Source organism: Nuphar pumila, chromosome 1, assembly GCF_984573655.1.
Source record: "Nuphar pumila chromosome 1, dmNupPumi1.hap1.1, whole genome shotgun sequence".
NCBI classification, from domain to species: domain Eukaryota; kingdom Viridiplantae; phylum Streptophyta; class Magnoliopsida; order Nymphaeales; family Nymphaeaceae; genus Nuphar; species Nuphar pumila.
In genome coordinates this window covers 155,967,268-155,981,631 of record NC_143249.1, presented here as the reverse complement: position 1 = coordinate 155,981,631, position 14,364 = coordinate 155,967,268, and the positions used below count along the sequence as shown (strand labels likewise).

Sequence of the window (14,364 nt, the reverse complement as noted above, 5' to 3'; positions counted from 1 at the left end):
TCTCCATCTTTCACTTTGTTTTCATCTTTTTCTTCTTCTTCTTCCTCTTCTTCTTTCTTCCTTCTCCTTCCCGATTTCGTCATGTTTTCTCTTTTGCTTGTGTGTTGGCTGTGTTTTATTGTAGGTGCAGGTGGCTGGTACTTCCTACTCAGATTTGGCATGGTTGCACCATCTACTTCCATCATCGGTGGTCGAGAACTTCCCCTCTATGCAACGGTCGGTTCTCTTTCTTCGCCATTGAACTCCCTCTTCATCAACTCGGTTTCAACAACAAATCCAGCAAGAAGGCACGTGTGGCAGCAAGCTAGGAGATGTGTGGCATGGTGGATCACTCTCTTCTTCCCTAAACTCATTGGGCAGCCCTTGAGGTGCGCTTTCTCACCTATTGCTTGTAGGTAGGTCGAGTCTAGCTAGTTTTGGTCTAGATGTGGGTTTTAGAGTAGATTTTGGTGTGAGTTCCTGATTTTTACCTTCATACTTAGTTAGCTCATAGTTTAGTGGGTCAGGTCGAGTCTTGCCTCTGCAAGAACTGACCTAGCCCAAGCCGTTTTTGGTCTAGGTTCAGCCAGCTAGGTTCGGTCGATCCGAGGGCCATCCGGTTAGGTAGTTGATTAGTTAGCTAGTTAAATTAATTGTTAGCTAGATTAATTAGCTAATTCAATTCTGTTTTTTAGTGCTAAGTTATGTTTAGGTCAGTAGGTTTATCGCATTTAGGTGTTAGATAAAGTTCATTTTGGACTAGGTCTAGCCGGCCAAGGTGACTCGGTTTTAGAGGTAGTCGGCTAGCATTGTTTAGTCTAGAATAATTTTTACTGCATTAGTACTTTTATTTACTGTGTTAATAGGTAATTTTGGTTTTATCTTAGAGTAATTTTAAGTTAGATAGTTAGTATTAGTCCAATTAACTTTTAATTAAGAATTTTGGTTAGAGTTGAATTAGGAATTAGTTAGGAGCCTTCCTAGTTGCCGCCAACCTCTTAGTGGGTTTCTATTTGTTAGTCACTTTTTTTATGTCAGTTTAATTAATTATTTAGTAAGTTTCTTAAGTTCTAATTAGAGTTGGGATAGTTTCCTTTTAATTAGTTAGTAAGTCATTGTAGCTTTCCTTTATTTTTTTTTTCAAGTTTAGCTTTAGGAAAGTGTCCTTCCTAGTTGCCACCCCTTAGGTGTTTTGGTCATTTAGATAGTTTCCTTTTTTCGTAGTTAGTTTAACCATTTAGCAAGTTTCCTAATTGTTAGTTGAATTAGATTATTTACCTTGTATTTAATTAGTAAATCGTAGCTGTAGTTTCCTTCTTATCTAAGTCTATAGATTAGGAAAGTTAGTTAGCATAGAATTAGGAAGGTTAGTATTTCGATAGTTCTAGATAGTTTCCCATTTATTTTTGGCTTTATTTTTTCTATTTCCTAATTAGATTAGGATTCCTATTTCCTAATTAGATTAGGATTCCTATTTCTACTTAGATTAGGATTATTAATTAGTAAGTTGGAATATCTTAGGTGGGACCCAATAGGGATAGACGTGTGGACCAGGTCTAGTTGCCCATTTGAGTTAGGCGTCCTCCTAGGTGGGTCCAAGTTAGGTAGTTTCCTTTCTTCATTTTAAAGTTAGTTAAAGTTTAAGTTAAATTAGTTAATTTAAAGCTTTAAGTTAAAGTTGAATTAGAGGTTAATTTACCTTTATTTTCTGTTAATTATAGCAAGTTAAAGTTAAATAGCTTTGATTAGTTAAGTTAGTTAAGCTATTTACACGTTTCATAGTGTAGTTAGTCCATACATTAGCTAATTTAGTAGTTAATGTGTTTAGCTATTTTGGTAGTTGAATTAGTTAATTAGTAATTAAGTGGTTAGTTCCTGTTAAGCTACAATAGATTAAGTTAATTTAAGTTGAGTTAGATAGCTTAAGTTAGTTTTAAGTTAACTAGGTTAGTTGTTGGTTAAAGGATAGTTTAGTTAGTCAACTAGTCTAGTCGTGGGTTTCTTAGACATTGGTTAGCTTTAGTTAGACAAATTAAATTAGATAGTTTACTTTATTTGTTTCAATTGCTTCACATTATTCTTATTTCTTTGCTTGCTTTAATTGCAAAATTAATTAGTTCTTCATTTGCTTTAAGTAGTTTAGTTTGTAACTTTTAATTGTTAGTTTTTTTGGTCATTGTCGATATTGTAGTTAGTAGAGATAATTCAGTTTTACTTGTTTTCAGTGGTATAATTGCTTTTCTTTGATTATTTCATGTTTTAGAATGGATTATCAGTAGTTAAGCTTCTGTTCTTGACAATAATTTAGCTTAATTTAGTTGTGTCTAGTCAATTTTTAATTGTAGTTAAGTTGTAGTTAATAGTGTTAGTTGCAGAATATCGACAAAATTTTGTCAGACTTTGGGTTGTCATTTTATGTGATTTTCTATAGAGTTTTGACCCAAGGTAAGTTTTGTTAGCTTCGTCTGGGTGTTGATCTGAAAAGTTTCATCTCATTTGCATCAATTTGACTGTCTCCACTCTGTTTTTGAAAACTGGTTTTCTGTCAAACTGCAATCTTTATTTCATAATGGTAAGGGTATTTTCGTCTTGTCTGTTGCTATTTGACTTAGTTTCTGATAGAATTTAGTCTAGGGACAATGTGAGCATGTAAGTTTAAGGTTTAATCTAGATTTCGGCCGAATTTGCTGTCAATCCATTTTGTTTTGACCTTGCCTATAGTCTGTCTAACCCAAACTATCCTTGTCTTTGTTGTAGTTAGCTAGTTTTACATAGTTTAGGGTAATTTAGTCATTTCTTTTATTTTTCGTGTTTTCTTTAAAGTTGTTTCATGTTTTTAAGTTTTATAGGGTAGTTCTTTAGTTGTTTTAGTCATCTTAGTTGTCTTAATTGCTTTAGAAGTAACTTAGTTAGTTTATTTGTTCGATTAGTTTTGTTATTTCCTGTTAGTTTTAGTTTAGATAGCATAATTTAGTGACAAACTTTTATGTTGATTACTTATCCTATTTAGTTGGTAGAATAGATTTGGTTTTTTTATTTTACAGGTGGTTCTCTATGGTGTGTTATTGAACAAGGAGGTGGGTAGGCTGAGGCGAATATACATATTTTGGAGCTTCTTGGTCTTGCACGCATGGACTAGAGCTTAGGATAGATTTTACTTTCCTTTTGTGTGTTTATTTTTATTTGCATTGTAATTCAAAGGATAGTGTAATTTTCTTTCTTTTGGAGGTATTAATAAAGTGATTTTTTAAGTGAAATTATGTGCCTTAATCCTGTTCCTTGAGGAGATGATCCGACTTGCCACTCTACACGAGTGTAAGAACTGGTTTGAGAATTATTATTTGGTGTGCGATTCTTGGTTTAAAATTATTATTTTTAAAATTGCATCAAATTTTTGGCACCATTGCCAAGGAATGGCGTAAGGCAAAAGTTTACTTCTAACTTTATTAATATCTTTGTAGGTAGTACACATAGGCTCTAACATAGTTAGTAAATATAAGATTTGACTTAGCTAGGATATATAGGTCCATTTTCTTGTGTGTTGTGTAGTTAGGATCATTGTAGTGAGTTCGTTTGTGCATACTTGGTATAGACGCCAGTGTATGCAAGGACGTAGATCCTTGGGTATCCCATTGCAACCGTTTATGACAGATACTAAGAGGATACTCCGTTCTTCTCAAGGTCAAGGCACAATGGAGGACCAATTGGAACCTTCTGGACCAGCACGCCCTTTGAGAGAGTACTTCCTACCCACGGAGTATGATCATGCATATATTTTGCATTTTATTCATACTATTTTATGCATGATCCAATGAAAAATTGCATTAAAAACTCATTCTTATCAGTGTTTTTGAGAAACAAATTTAAATTAAAAATAAAGAAAAAATCACATATTTCAAGTTCTTCCCTGCGTTTTTTAGTGTTTAGTTTTGTTTAGAACTTTTTAATTCTTAGTCTGATTAGTTTAGAAGTGTTAAATTAGTATTTCATTTAGTTTAGAAGTCCTTTTTATGAAACACACTTTTTTAGAAGTACTATTTTGAAAATTTTGAAAATTAATTAGAGTTTTCTGAAAAATGTATAACCTAATTTTTTTAGTATAAATAGTATGTTTTCAGCCATGGAACACATTTTTTTCTTCTGAGAAAATATAGGCATCTTCTCTTCTCTTCTTCCTCCTCGTTCCCAATCGGTTCTCCCTCATTCTCTTCCTTTCTCCCCCATTTTTGTCTTGCTTCTAACCTTTTTCTGGTGTTGGTTCTTCTTACCCCCTCTCGATGGAGGCACACACAACTCAAAGGTAAGATCACATTCTTTTTGTCAGCCTTTCTATCGGAAATAGATCGAAAGGTACATTTCTTTTCCCCCATCGCTCCGTAGTTTCATAGTTTTAGTTCTTGCATACATATATCATATCATTGCATATTTAGTGCATATAGATTAGATTATTTTTATTTTTAATATCTAAAAATATAAAAAGAAAAAAATATATAAAATAGTTTAGTGTATCCATTTTTCTTGATTTGCATGCCGAGTTAGATAGTAGTGTTTTTTATATTGTTAATTCATAGTTTTAGATTTACGCCAGCTACTATTTTTTATCAAAATTAATTAGTTACTTTCATTAGACATAAATTAGTGTAATTAAATTTTAGTTTAGATTTAATCATGTTAGCCGATTAGGGTTCTTGTTTTAGTTTCAATTATTTCAATATTAGATCTTGTTTTTCTTTTTTTTACTCATGTATTTATGTTCATTAGGTGCATTTACGTTTAATTAAATCATATTTTTATACTAGTCTGGTAAATTTAATTGTGTTAATTAGTTTTCACTCAAATTATTATAATCTAGATAATCGATAGTTAATATAAATAGAATAAATAGAACCATTTTGTTCCAACCGATTAGAATAGATGAATTTATTTCTTTATTAATTTGTTAATTTGTTAAATTTAATCTATATTTTTACTTTCGATAATTAGTTAGATAATTAATTGCTTAATTGTTAAATTAGTTTCGTATAATTAGACAAATTTAATTAGATTATCGTTAAGCAATTTCTCCTTTTTTTTTATAATTTTTAATTCACATTAATTTTGTTTTCAGATCTATTAGTTAAAAGTAAGTTAGTTTGAATTCATTAGAAACTAGTTCAGATCAATTAGTTTAAAACTAATTAAATTAGTTTAACCGAATTCTTGTTATTTTATAGTATCATTTTTTTTGAGCAGTCAATATTAGATTTCTTTTATCATACTAAGCTATAGACAAATTATAGTTTAATTCATTAGTTAGTAGTTTAATTTATGCATGTTAGTTTAGTTTTATTTGAGTCATGCTATTAGTTTAGTTTATTTATTTTATTTTATTTTATTTCAACCTTGAAAACCTCGTTAGATTAGTTTGATAAATATTAGTCGATTATTGTTTTTATTTTAAGTTAGTTAGTTCTTATTAGTTTTTGTTATTTATTAATGTTAGATTAATTAATTAGTTAGTTATTTATATTAGTTTTAATTCTTTCTTGATTTTCAACTAGTTTACTTTTTTGTCTTTTAGTTAATTTGTTAGTAGTTTGTTACATTAGTTAGTTTCTTGATAGTTAGTTTTGCTATTTTGTCATTTAGTGCTTTAGTTTGTTACATGCTAGTTCATAGTTGTTACATGTAGTTAGTTTGTTATAGGTAGTTTAGATTCTTGTTTTTGTGATTTTTGATCAAACTAACATTAATTTTTTATCCATTTTTTCTTGCTTTTGTTTTTGTTTTGTGATTTTATTTTGCAAGGAAGTTGTTGGACGTGTGGTAAGCCCTCAAAAGTACTTTCGAAGAGCCCTATGAGGTCCCCTCAAAAGGCCCCTTTGATCTCCTCAGAGAGCCCTCAATAAGCAAAGAAATATCAAATAAAGCAGAGGCATCAAAAGGGACTAGAAGCTCAAGCATTGAAGACTCTTCCTCTTTTATTTTTAGCTTAGGATTTATTTTATTTAATTCATTGGGTTTGTAATAAGGCCACTTATTATTTTTATTTGTTTAAGCCCTCCGTAGAGGGTCGTACTCTTAGTTAATTAATTAAATAAGTCTTTTATTTTTTAAGGCAATAAAGGGTAGATTAGTTTTATGTGGAATACAAAGTTTTCTCCCGTTCCGTGAGATCGACCCAAACTCCACCACTTGTGCGAGCCATTTCTTAGTATTTGATGTCCGGCTTTCACACTGTTTTTATTGAAAATATTATTTTAAAAAACTATTTCATAAAACTTACACCAAATTTTTGGTACCGTTGCCGGGGAACGACGAAAGAAATGAGTATTCACTTTATTACCTCTGTGTGTTCTCGTTTTACTTAGGATTGTTAGTTTCCGCATAATATTTAGGATTGCTAGTTTATGTTCCTTGTTCATTAACTAGGATCGTTAGTTTGCTTTTGTATTTAGGATTTTTAGAATCACGTTGCTTGTGAGCCCTAGATACCTGTTTACTTTTCCTGCACAACCCACTTAGTAAGTTTCCCCTTAGGAGGCGACTGTGCATGATTGGTACCATGCCCATAGTTTGCTTTTTTGCAAAATATTTGTTTGGGTGCAAGTGTGTGGTGCATGTTTACTGTTTTTCTACTTTATTTTATTTTACCTGATTCGTGGTTTGTTGTGGTTTGATCATGTTTGCTCATTAGGTAGGTAGAAAATCCTTCTTTAGGATGGTTGCTACACCGGTCTACCTTGAGGTGTATGCAAGGATAATACTCGCTTGACCCCAAGCTTATTGAGTCTGTTGAGGACCCCGAGTCTATTATTAGGAGAGCTCGTCGATCTGGCCCCATGGCTGCGGATCAGCAGCTGACCCGTCCCTTGAGGGAGTATTTCATTCCCAATGAATATACTCCCGCCTCTTGCATCGCTAGACCCGTTGTAGGAGCACCACAGTTCAAAATCAAGGCCAGTATAATCTGAATGTTATTATCCTTTTATGGCCTTAGCAACGAAGACCCCTACCATCATCTTGATGAGTTCCTTGAGATATGCTCTATAGTGCGGATCAACAATTTTGGGGATGACACGTTGAGGTTGATGTTGTTCCCATTCTCCCTCAAGGAAAAATCCAAACATTGGCTGAAAGCCTTAGATACGGTTCAAATTATCAAAAAATATTTCCCAATTGGTAAGATGAACCAGTTTCGAAAAGCCATCACCAGTTTTTCTCAGATTGAGAGAGAACAATTCTATGAGACTTGAGAGAAGATGAAAGATCTTCTCCGGAAGTGCCCCCACTGTGAACACCCCAAATTTTTCAAAATTTTGTAAATATGCCCTTTTTGCCCCTGACCCCATTTTCTAAGTAATTGAGTCACTTTTAAATCTAAATTTTATTTTATTTCTCAAATTTTGCTGAAACTAAATTCATTTTATATATTTGACTCGATTTCGGATCCGAATCCAATATCAGAATCCAAATCTGAGCTTTGTCATCCAATTTTAAACCAAATTCTCAAAATTACCAAAATAACTTTTTGAAAGGCTCAGACAGTTCATTCGGTATCCATTTGGATCCATCGCATTGTATTTCTCGATTCGAGGTTCAAAACTCGAATATTTTCTCAAAACCTGGATCCAAACCCATTTTCTGAAGAAATTTTTCGAAAATAACCCCGATTTCTCAAAAAACCTTTCTTTTGTAAATATTTCTCAAAAATTATAAAATGATTTTTAAATCCGTTATTTTCTTAGTTTCATAGTTTTATTTCAAAATTACCAAAAAAATGGAAAATAAGAAAAAAAAAATAATAACAAAAAAATAAAAAATATAGTTTTTGAAAACCTCCTTTTCAAAAACATCTTTTAGCTAAAACCATTTTTTTTGAAAAAACTTTTAAAGAGGACCGCCCTTTTGAAAATCTTAAAAAACGGGGATTCATTGATAAAGAGCCTTTAACAAAAATTCTTTTACAGAAGCCCTCTCATTCACTCTTTCTTCCTTTACGAAGCTTCCATCGTCTTCCTCCCCTCTCGCTCCATCACCAACAAACTCGCTCAAACCCGTCGATCTCTAACTTCTACCCTTCCCAAATCTTCTTCCCCCTCTTTAAGAGGGGGCACAATGGGGAAACCTTCATCCATCGCCTCTCACCCCCGCACCTTCTTCCTTCTTCTCGATCGTCTTCATCCCCGCCACTTCATCCATCCAGCATCCATTCCACCCCTCTCGAAGCTTCATCGATCCATTCCATCCATTCTTCACCTCGACATTGCACTTCAGAATCTCCTCTTTCCCCTCTTCTTCTGGTCTTCCCCAATTAGCAAGAAGGATCAACTTCCCCCCTTGCGAAGCTACAGGTAAGTGACCATTTTATCGTTCATTCTTCTTCGTTGTCATTCCTTTTTTTTTGAGGCATGAATGGTAGGGTCGACCTGCATATAGCAGGATCGACCCACCTGTTGCTGCTACATTAATGGAGCAATCCGAACTCCAACATTTATTTTACTTTCTTTCTTTTAAAAATTTTCTTTAAATTCAAGCAATTTTGAATATCAATCGATTTAGCATATTATTATTTGATCTTAATTTTCTACTGATATGATCGATTCCCCATTTTTCCTTTCTTCATTTTCGATTTTGGTTTCTTATTTTCCCTGTTTGACTTATCGTTTGCATCAGTCCGCGATGCTTGATCTCCTGTTTTATCGATCATCGCAATTTTTTATTCTTGTTTTCCCTTCCCTTCAGTGTCATCGTTTTGCGTTTTCACTTTTTTTTTTCTTTTTCTTTTTCTTTGTTTGTTAGCTGTATAAATCTGTATTGTCCTCCATTATCTCCCATAAACAACATCAACATGTTTTGAACTTCATGTCTAGAGGAATACCGACCTCATTGATGCCTTGATGTCCATGAACGTCATTGGCCTGGTTTCATTCTTATATGCATTTGATATCATTCTCTTCTCTTTGATTTTGATATTTTCATGCCTCGTCTCTGTTTTCTCATGTTTTTTTTTTTCTTTCACATTATCCCTTTCTGATTACTTCTTTCATACACCTTCAAGGAATCAACACTTCTTAGTTACATCCTTCACTGCATCTCATATGCATAGTTTAGTCTTGTTGACCAGACGATTGTTTTAATTTGAAGCATTCACTTTAGTTTTATTTTCAGTATTTCCTCTGTGTATTTTTACCCTTATCCTTGTGTCTACGTTATGGTACCCTGTACCACCCACCGCCCTTCTTCAGCATCTTACTTTCTTACATACGGGTGTTTCTGTTTTTAGATCCATACGTTATCCATCATGCATCCCATTTTCATCATAATTTCTTCAACAACATCTCACGGTTTGTATAGCACTCCTATTTTACTTTATCTTCAATGTCTGCCATGTTTAATATAGTTAGTTCCTTCATCATGTACATTTGGAGGTATGCCACAAAGGGTTCATATCCAGCATTTGCAGTCATCTTAAAGCATCCTTTTGGGTTTCTATAATTTATCAGTATATTTATTTCTTTTGTTTCATTCAAATTTTCCTGCTGTAATTAACTTATTTCTATCTGTAGCATCTGATAAATAAATAAATAAAATATATATATATATATATATATAATGTCAAGTCAAAGTCTGTTGTAACAGTGATATAAATGTACCTATATATATATGCATACCAATAATGGTGGTAGAATTGATGAAGAAATACTTGTTCTGCGTTGGGGAACCAATGGTGACTATGCCTGGCTATGCGTATGAGTTCAGAATTGCCGTATGTACTTCTGAGTATCTTTCCACCAAAGATCAGGTATTAGGATTTGAATTTCTAAATAGTCCTGATAAAACTCTAATCACACAGGGTTACTTACCATTGGCTCTGAGTTCATGTCTTACATGATTTGGGACCACTAATGAAGTGTTGTCATGACTCCAAGGATGTTCTGAGAATAAAATCCATATGGAGGAAAAGAAGTCTGATATTAGGTCCTTTTCCAACAAAGGTATGCTGCGTCGTGAGCACTTCATCCGTCATTCATTCACAGGGTTCATGAACAGCTACTATAAAGTCTTGTTCATCATTGAACCATAAGGAGCAGTAATCATTTCCAGCGATTTGTTACCATATCCCTTCCTGCTCAAACCTACAAATAGTGGCCCTACTGTTGGGGAACAAGAGGATGTCAAGGATCTGGTGGCTCTACCTATGTTACCTCCTGATATCTTTAGCCACTCGGCCTGGGAACTGCTTCTTGGAACCTTATTTGCAAACTTCAGAATGTTCATCAGTAGTAGCTGCTATTGCCCTTGACCCATGAGAATTATTTCTTCTCTCTGAATGCGTGGATGGAAATATTTTTTTTCAACAACAATCAGCATTGTACTTCAATACCACAATACTTCTGTTTCGAAAAGATCAACCGATGTTATAAATTGGAAAGGTATTCCCTCAACTCAGAACTTTAATGGTATTAGAGAATCATGATATCTTGTACACATTTTTTTTTTGCTTCCAGAGTAAGGGAATTGCCTACTGTATCTACTATGTGAATTCTAACATTCTGCAAAAATAACAAACCAAACCATTTTTTTTTATGCAAGCAGCTGTGTGAATAGAACAATATAACATGCATATATTGCTTACTCAACTGGAGGTGTTACATTATAACAGTTTGCATTCATGCACTCCCTTTACAGGCGACTCAGGTCGCTGCACCTTCAGCCCATTTTCATAAGCTCTCAAACGCTTGCTATCCCTGTACATTCACCTCAGCCCATTCTTTATATCCGTGACCATCTCACAAAACTTATAGCAATGACAAAGTATTGCTGTAATGCTTCACCATAGCAGTGCCAAGGCACTACCGCGGCTTTTCATTCACATCAATGCAGGGCACTACCACAATACCTTCAACCATGCCTGTATCTACCTCCAACCACACTTTCACAACAACATCGGCAACACATCATTACATTCCACAAAATTTTTTTCTTTGTTTTCCTTTATCAGCTGCATCCTATTCGCCATCTGCAAAATATACTATTCACCCCACTGTCCTGTGCACAACCCACATCCCATGTTATTTTATTTCCTGTACAACCCCCCCCAGCAGCACTGCCATCCCTTCCCATTCACCTTCCTGCTAACCTCCTATAAGTGCACATCACACCTACTATTCCCACTGCTGCAGGCTTACCCATTCCACAACCTATTACTCCATTGTCAACACGCAGTTGCTACACCTATTCTATCCCCTGTCACGACTTGTCACATTAGCCACAAATGTCCTCATATCTCTAGATTTCAGTCAGCATCTGTTGCACCTATACCATAGTCCCATTAGCATTTATCCACCTGTATAACTGTTTATTGTTCATCATTCCATCATGCTGCAAACACAACTGTAGCAGCACCATCCATGTTTAACATCCTTCACTGCATTTTCGCATCTTCATTCATCGTCACAGCATGTCACCTACATCGTATCAGTTGTGAACACCCCAAAATTTTCAAAGTTTTGTGAAAATGCCCCTTTTTCCCCTGGTTCCATTTTCTGAGAAAACCAAAGCTAAATTTCAATTATTCTTCAGATTCTCTGGATTGGATTCCATAGTGATATATTCAAATTCAAATTCCGGGTCCAAATTCACTTTCTGAAGAATTTTTCAGAGAAATAACTTTGAATTCTTAAAAAAAAAACTCTCTTTTGTAAATATTTTGCAAAAATACAAAGGAATCAGTTTTAAATCTTTGTTTCCTCACAAATCATAGGATTTTATTCTAAAAATACAAAAAAATAACATAAAAAACAAAAAAAAAAGAATTTGGAAAAATTACGAGAAAAACAAATGAGTTTAAGCTTTTAAAATCAATTTTTGCTAAAAACATCATTTTGAAAACCCCTTTTTATGAAAAATTCTTTTTTGAAAGAGCCCCCCCGCTTTGTTAAAATCTTGAAATTAAGGGTCCCTATTTGCGAAAATGGCCTTTTAGGGTTTGTTCGAATATCCTTCGCAGAGAAGGAGTCAGGGGCCGCCTCTCTCCCTCTCTCTCTCTCTCAGCCCCCATCAGCCACCTCCCAAACCCTCCATCGCACATCCCCAACCGCTTCTCGATTCTTCCCTAAACACCATCGATGTCCAACAAACTCTTCCCGAACCTTCACCCTCTGGTTTAAAAGAGAAGCAAAGGGGAAACCCTGGGGGATCGCCTTCACCCCACCATTGTCTTTCTTCTTCTTCTGGACCCCCCCTTCTTCCCCATTCCTTCTTCTTATTTCTGTTTTGGTTTTCCTCCATCAACCGAAGGAATGATTCTCCCTACAACAAATAGTAAGGAAATCATCCTCGTAGAATAACCCCTGCTTCAGAACAGAAGATCTTCACGGTAGGACGAAGGGAAGACTCCATTTCTCATTTTAAAATTCCTTAAAAAACCAGGAAGTCGATCATCTTGGCAGCAGAACTACAAAGAAGGTCGATTATACAAATACAGAGCCAAAGGGGCATCATCCTCTTTTAGGGGATCCACGGTAAGTATCCTTTCTTTTTTTTTTTCCTAATATTTTCTGATATTTCCCCTGCTCACCGCCCCATCAAAATCACTTATCGTGGTGCTGCTTCGTTTATAGCAATGTCTGCCCATCTGTGTGTAAAATCAATGGAATGATTGCATTCCAATAATTTTTTTTTCAATCTTTCTCCTTATGTTCTACTAAGTTCCTGCATATTTTGCTCCCTGGAAATGATGTTTGTGTTGTTTAAACATTGTGCATTTGTTTTCATTAAACGTTATTTTTATTTCATCATCACTTTTTCTTTCTCTGTTCATTCTTCAATACATCTCCATGTCTTATCCTTTTGATCAATTTGTTGCATCAATTATGTTTTTAAATATGATAAGTATTTAGAATTTGCCTTTTGTTCATCTTTATTTCAGTATCATATACGTATTTTGGCCATTCACTTATAACATCATAGATGACACCCCCCTATCAAGGATCTGCTCCCTCGATTAACATCCATTTTGAAGAACAGGCACGAGAAGGTGCAGGAAAATTGTACTGACCTTGTTGGTAGGATTGCTGATCGTGGAGCTGAGTTTGTGCCAGCAAGAGATTGGATTTGTTTCGAGTTTCTTGAGATGTTGAAAGCCCATAAGAAGGTGATCAGGAGGGCAACTGCCAACACATTTGGGTACATTGCAAAGGTAATTAGGGCCACGCGATGTGGTGGCAATGCTTTTGAACAATTTAAAAGTTCAAGAGCGCCAGAATTGTGTTTGTACAATGGTTTCCATAGCTATAGTTGCAGAAACATGTTCTCCATTTACCGTTTTACCTGCATTAATACTGTGTTTTAGAGCTTAATGTGCAGAATGGTGTTTTTAAGTCTCTGTCTTTTCTCTTTGAGTGCATAAGAGAGATGGGTAAGGACTATATATGTTGTGATTCCACTGGTGGAGGATACACTCCTGGACAAGGACCTGGTCCACAGGCAGACCGTTATTTTCACTATCAAATATATGGCATTGGGCGTGGCAGGTTTGGGTTGTGAAGATGTACTTGTATGTCTCTTGAACTATGTGTGGCCCAACTTATTCGAGACATCGCCTCGTATGGTAAATGTTGTAATAGAAGCAATTGACAGCATGCGAGTAGCCTTGGGCCCATCAGTTGTTCTGAATTACTGTCTTCAAGGGTTATTCCATCCAGCCAGGAAGGTACGGGAAGTGTATTGGAAGATCTACAACTTGTACATTGGGGCTCAGGACAGCCTTGTAGCAGCTTATTCAGTCCCGGAAGCCGAGGCCAATAACGTTTTCAGCAAATCTGAGTTAATGATGTGAATTTAGGTGTCTATGATGATAATAATTCCATCCTATATGGTAGTTTGCTATCTTTGTTCCTGTGGAGCAGTGAGATGCCATGGAGAACTTAGTTATGAAAATAGTAGTACTGCAAAAAAAAAAAAGGTTAGGCAAATGAAGTGTTTCTGTGGGAATCAAACACACCCTACTGTTAGTCACCTGTTGCTTCAGCACTTACCACATAACACTTTCCAGCACTTTCATATGCACGCCTTCATCTACCTACTGCACATACTAATAACACCCCTATATAAGTTGTGCATTTGTGTTTTCATTTCTTTTTCTTTTTTTCTTTTTTTTTATACAACAATCTTCACATGGCTCCATCTGCATTTTAGGTTCACGGCTTGTAATAAACGTCAGCCCCTCAATCAAGTGTCAATTTTCTGCAAGTTTTTTTTTGTTGTTTAGTAGACCTGTTTGTTCTATATTTCATAGTGCATTCTCATCTCCTGTGTATTTCCCTATCATACAATCAGGTAAGGTTTTACATTGCATGATATTAATGTTCTCGCATATTTACAGGTCTTATATCCAGTTTT

At 34.9% G+C, this 14,364-nt stretch overlaps 1 protein-coding gene across 1 annotated transcript; it reads left to right on the top strand.

Moving 5' to 3' along the window:
- The first annotated feature begins 8,076 nt into the window (after window positions 1-8,076).
- Window positions 8,077-13,801, top strand: LOC149849243 (uncharacterized). Its single transcript, XM_090007809.1, has 4 exons — window positions 8,077-8,312; window positions 12,991-13,162; window positions 13,330-13,381; window positions 13,497-13,801. Exons 1-4 carry the CDS (start codon window positions 8,077-8,079, stop codon window positions 13,799-13,801), a joined length of 765 nt encoding a protein of 254 aa, XP_089863935.1.
- Window positions 13,802-14,364: the final 563 nt, after the last annotated feature.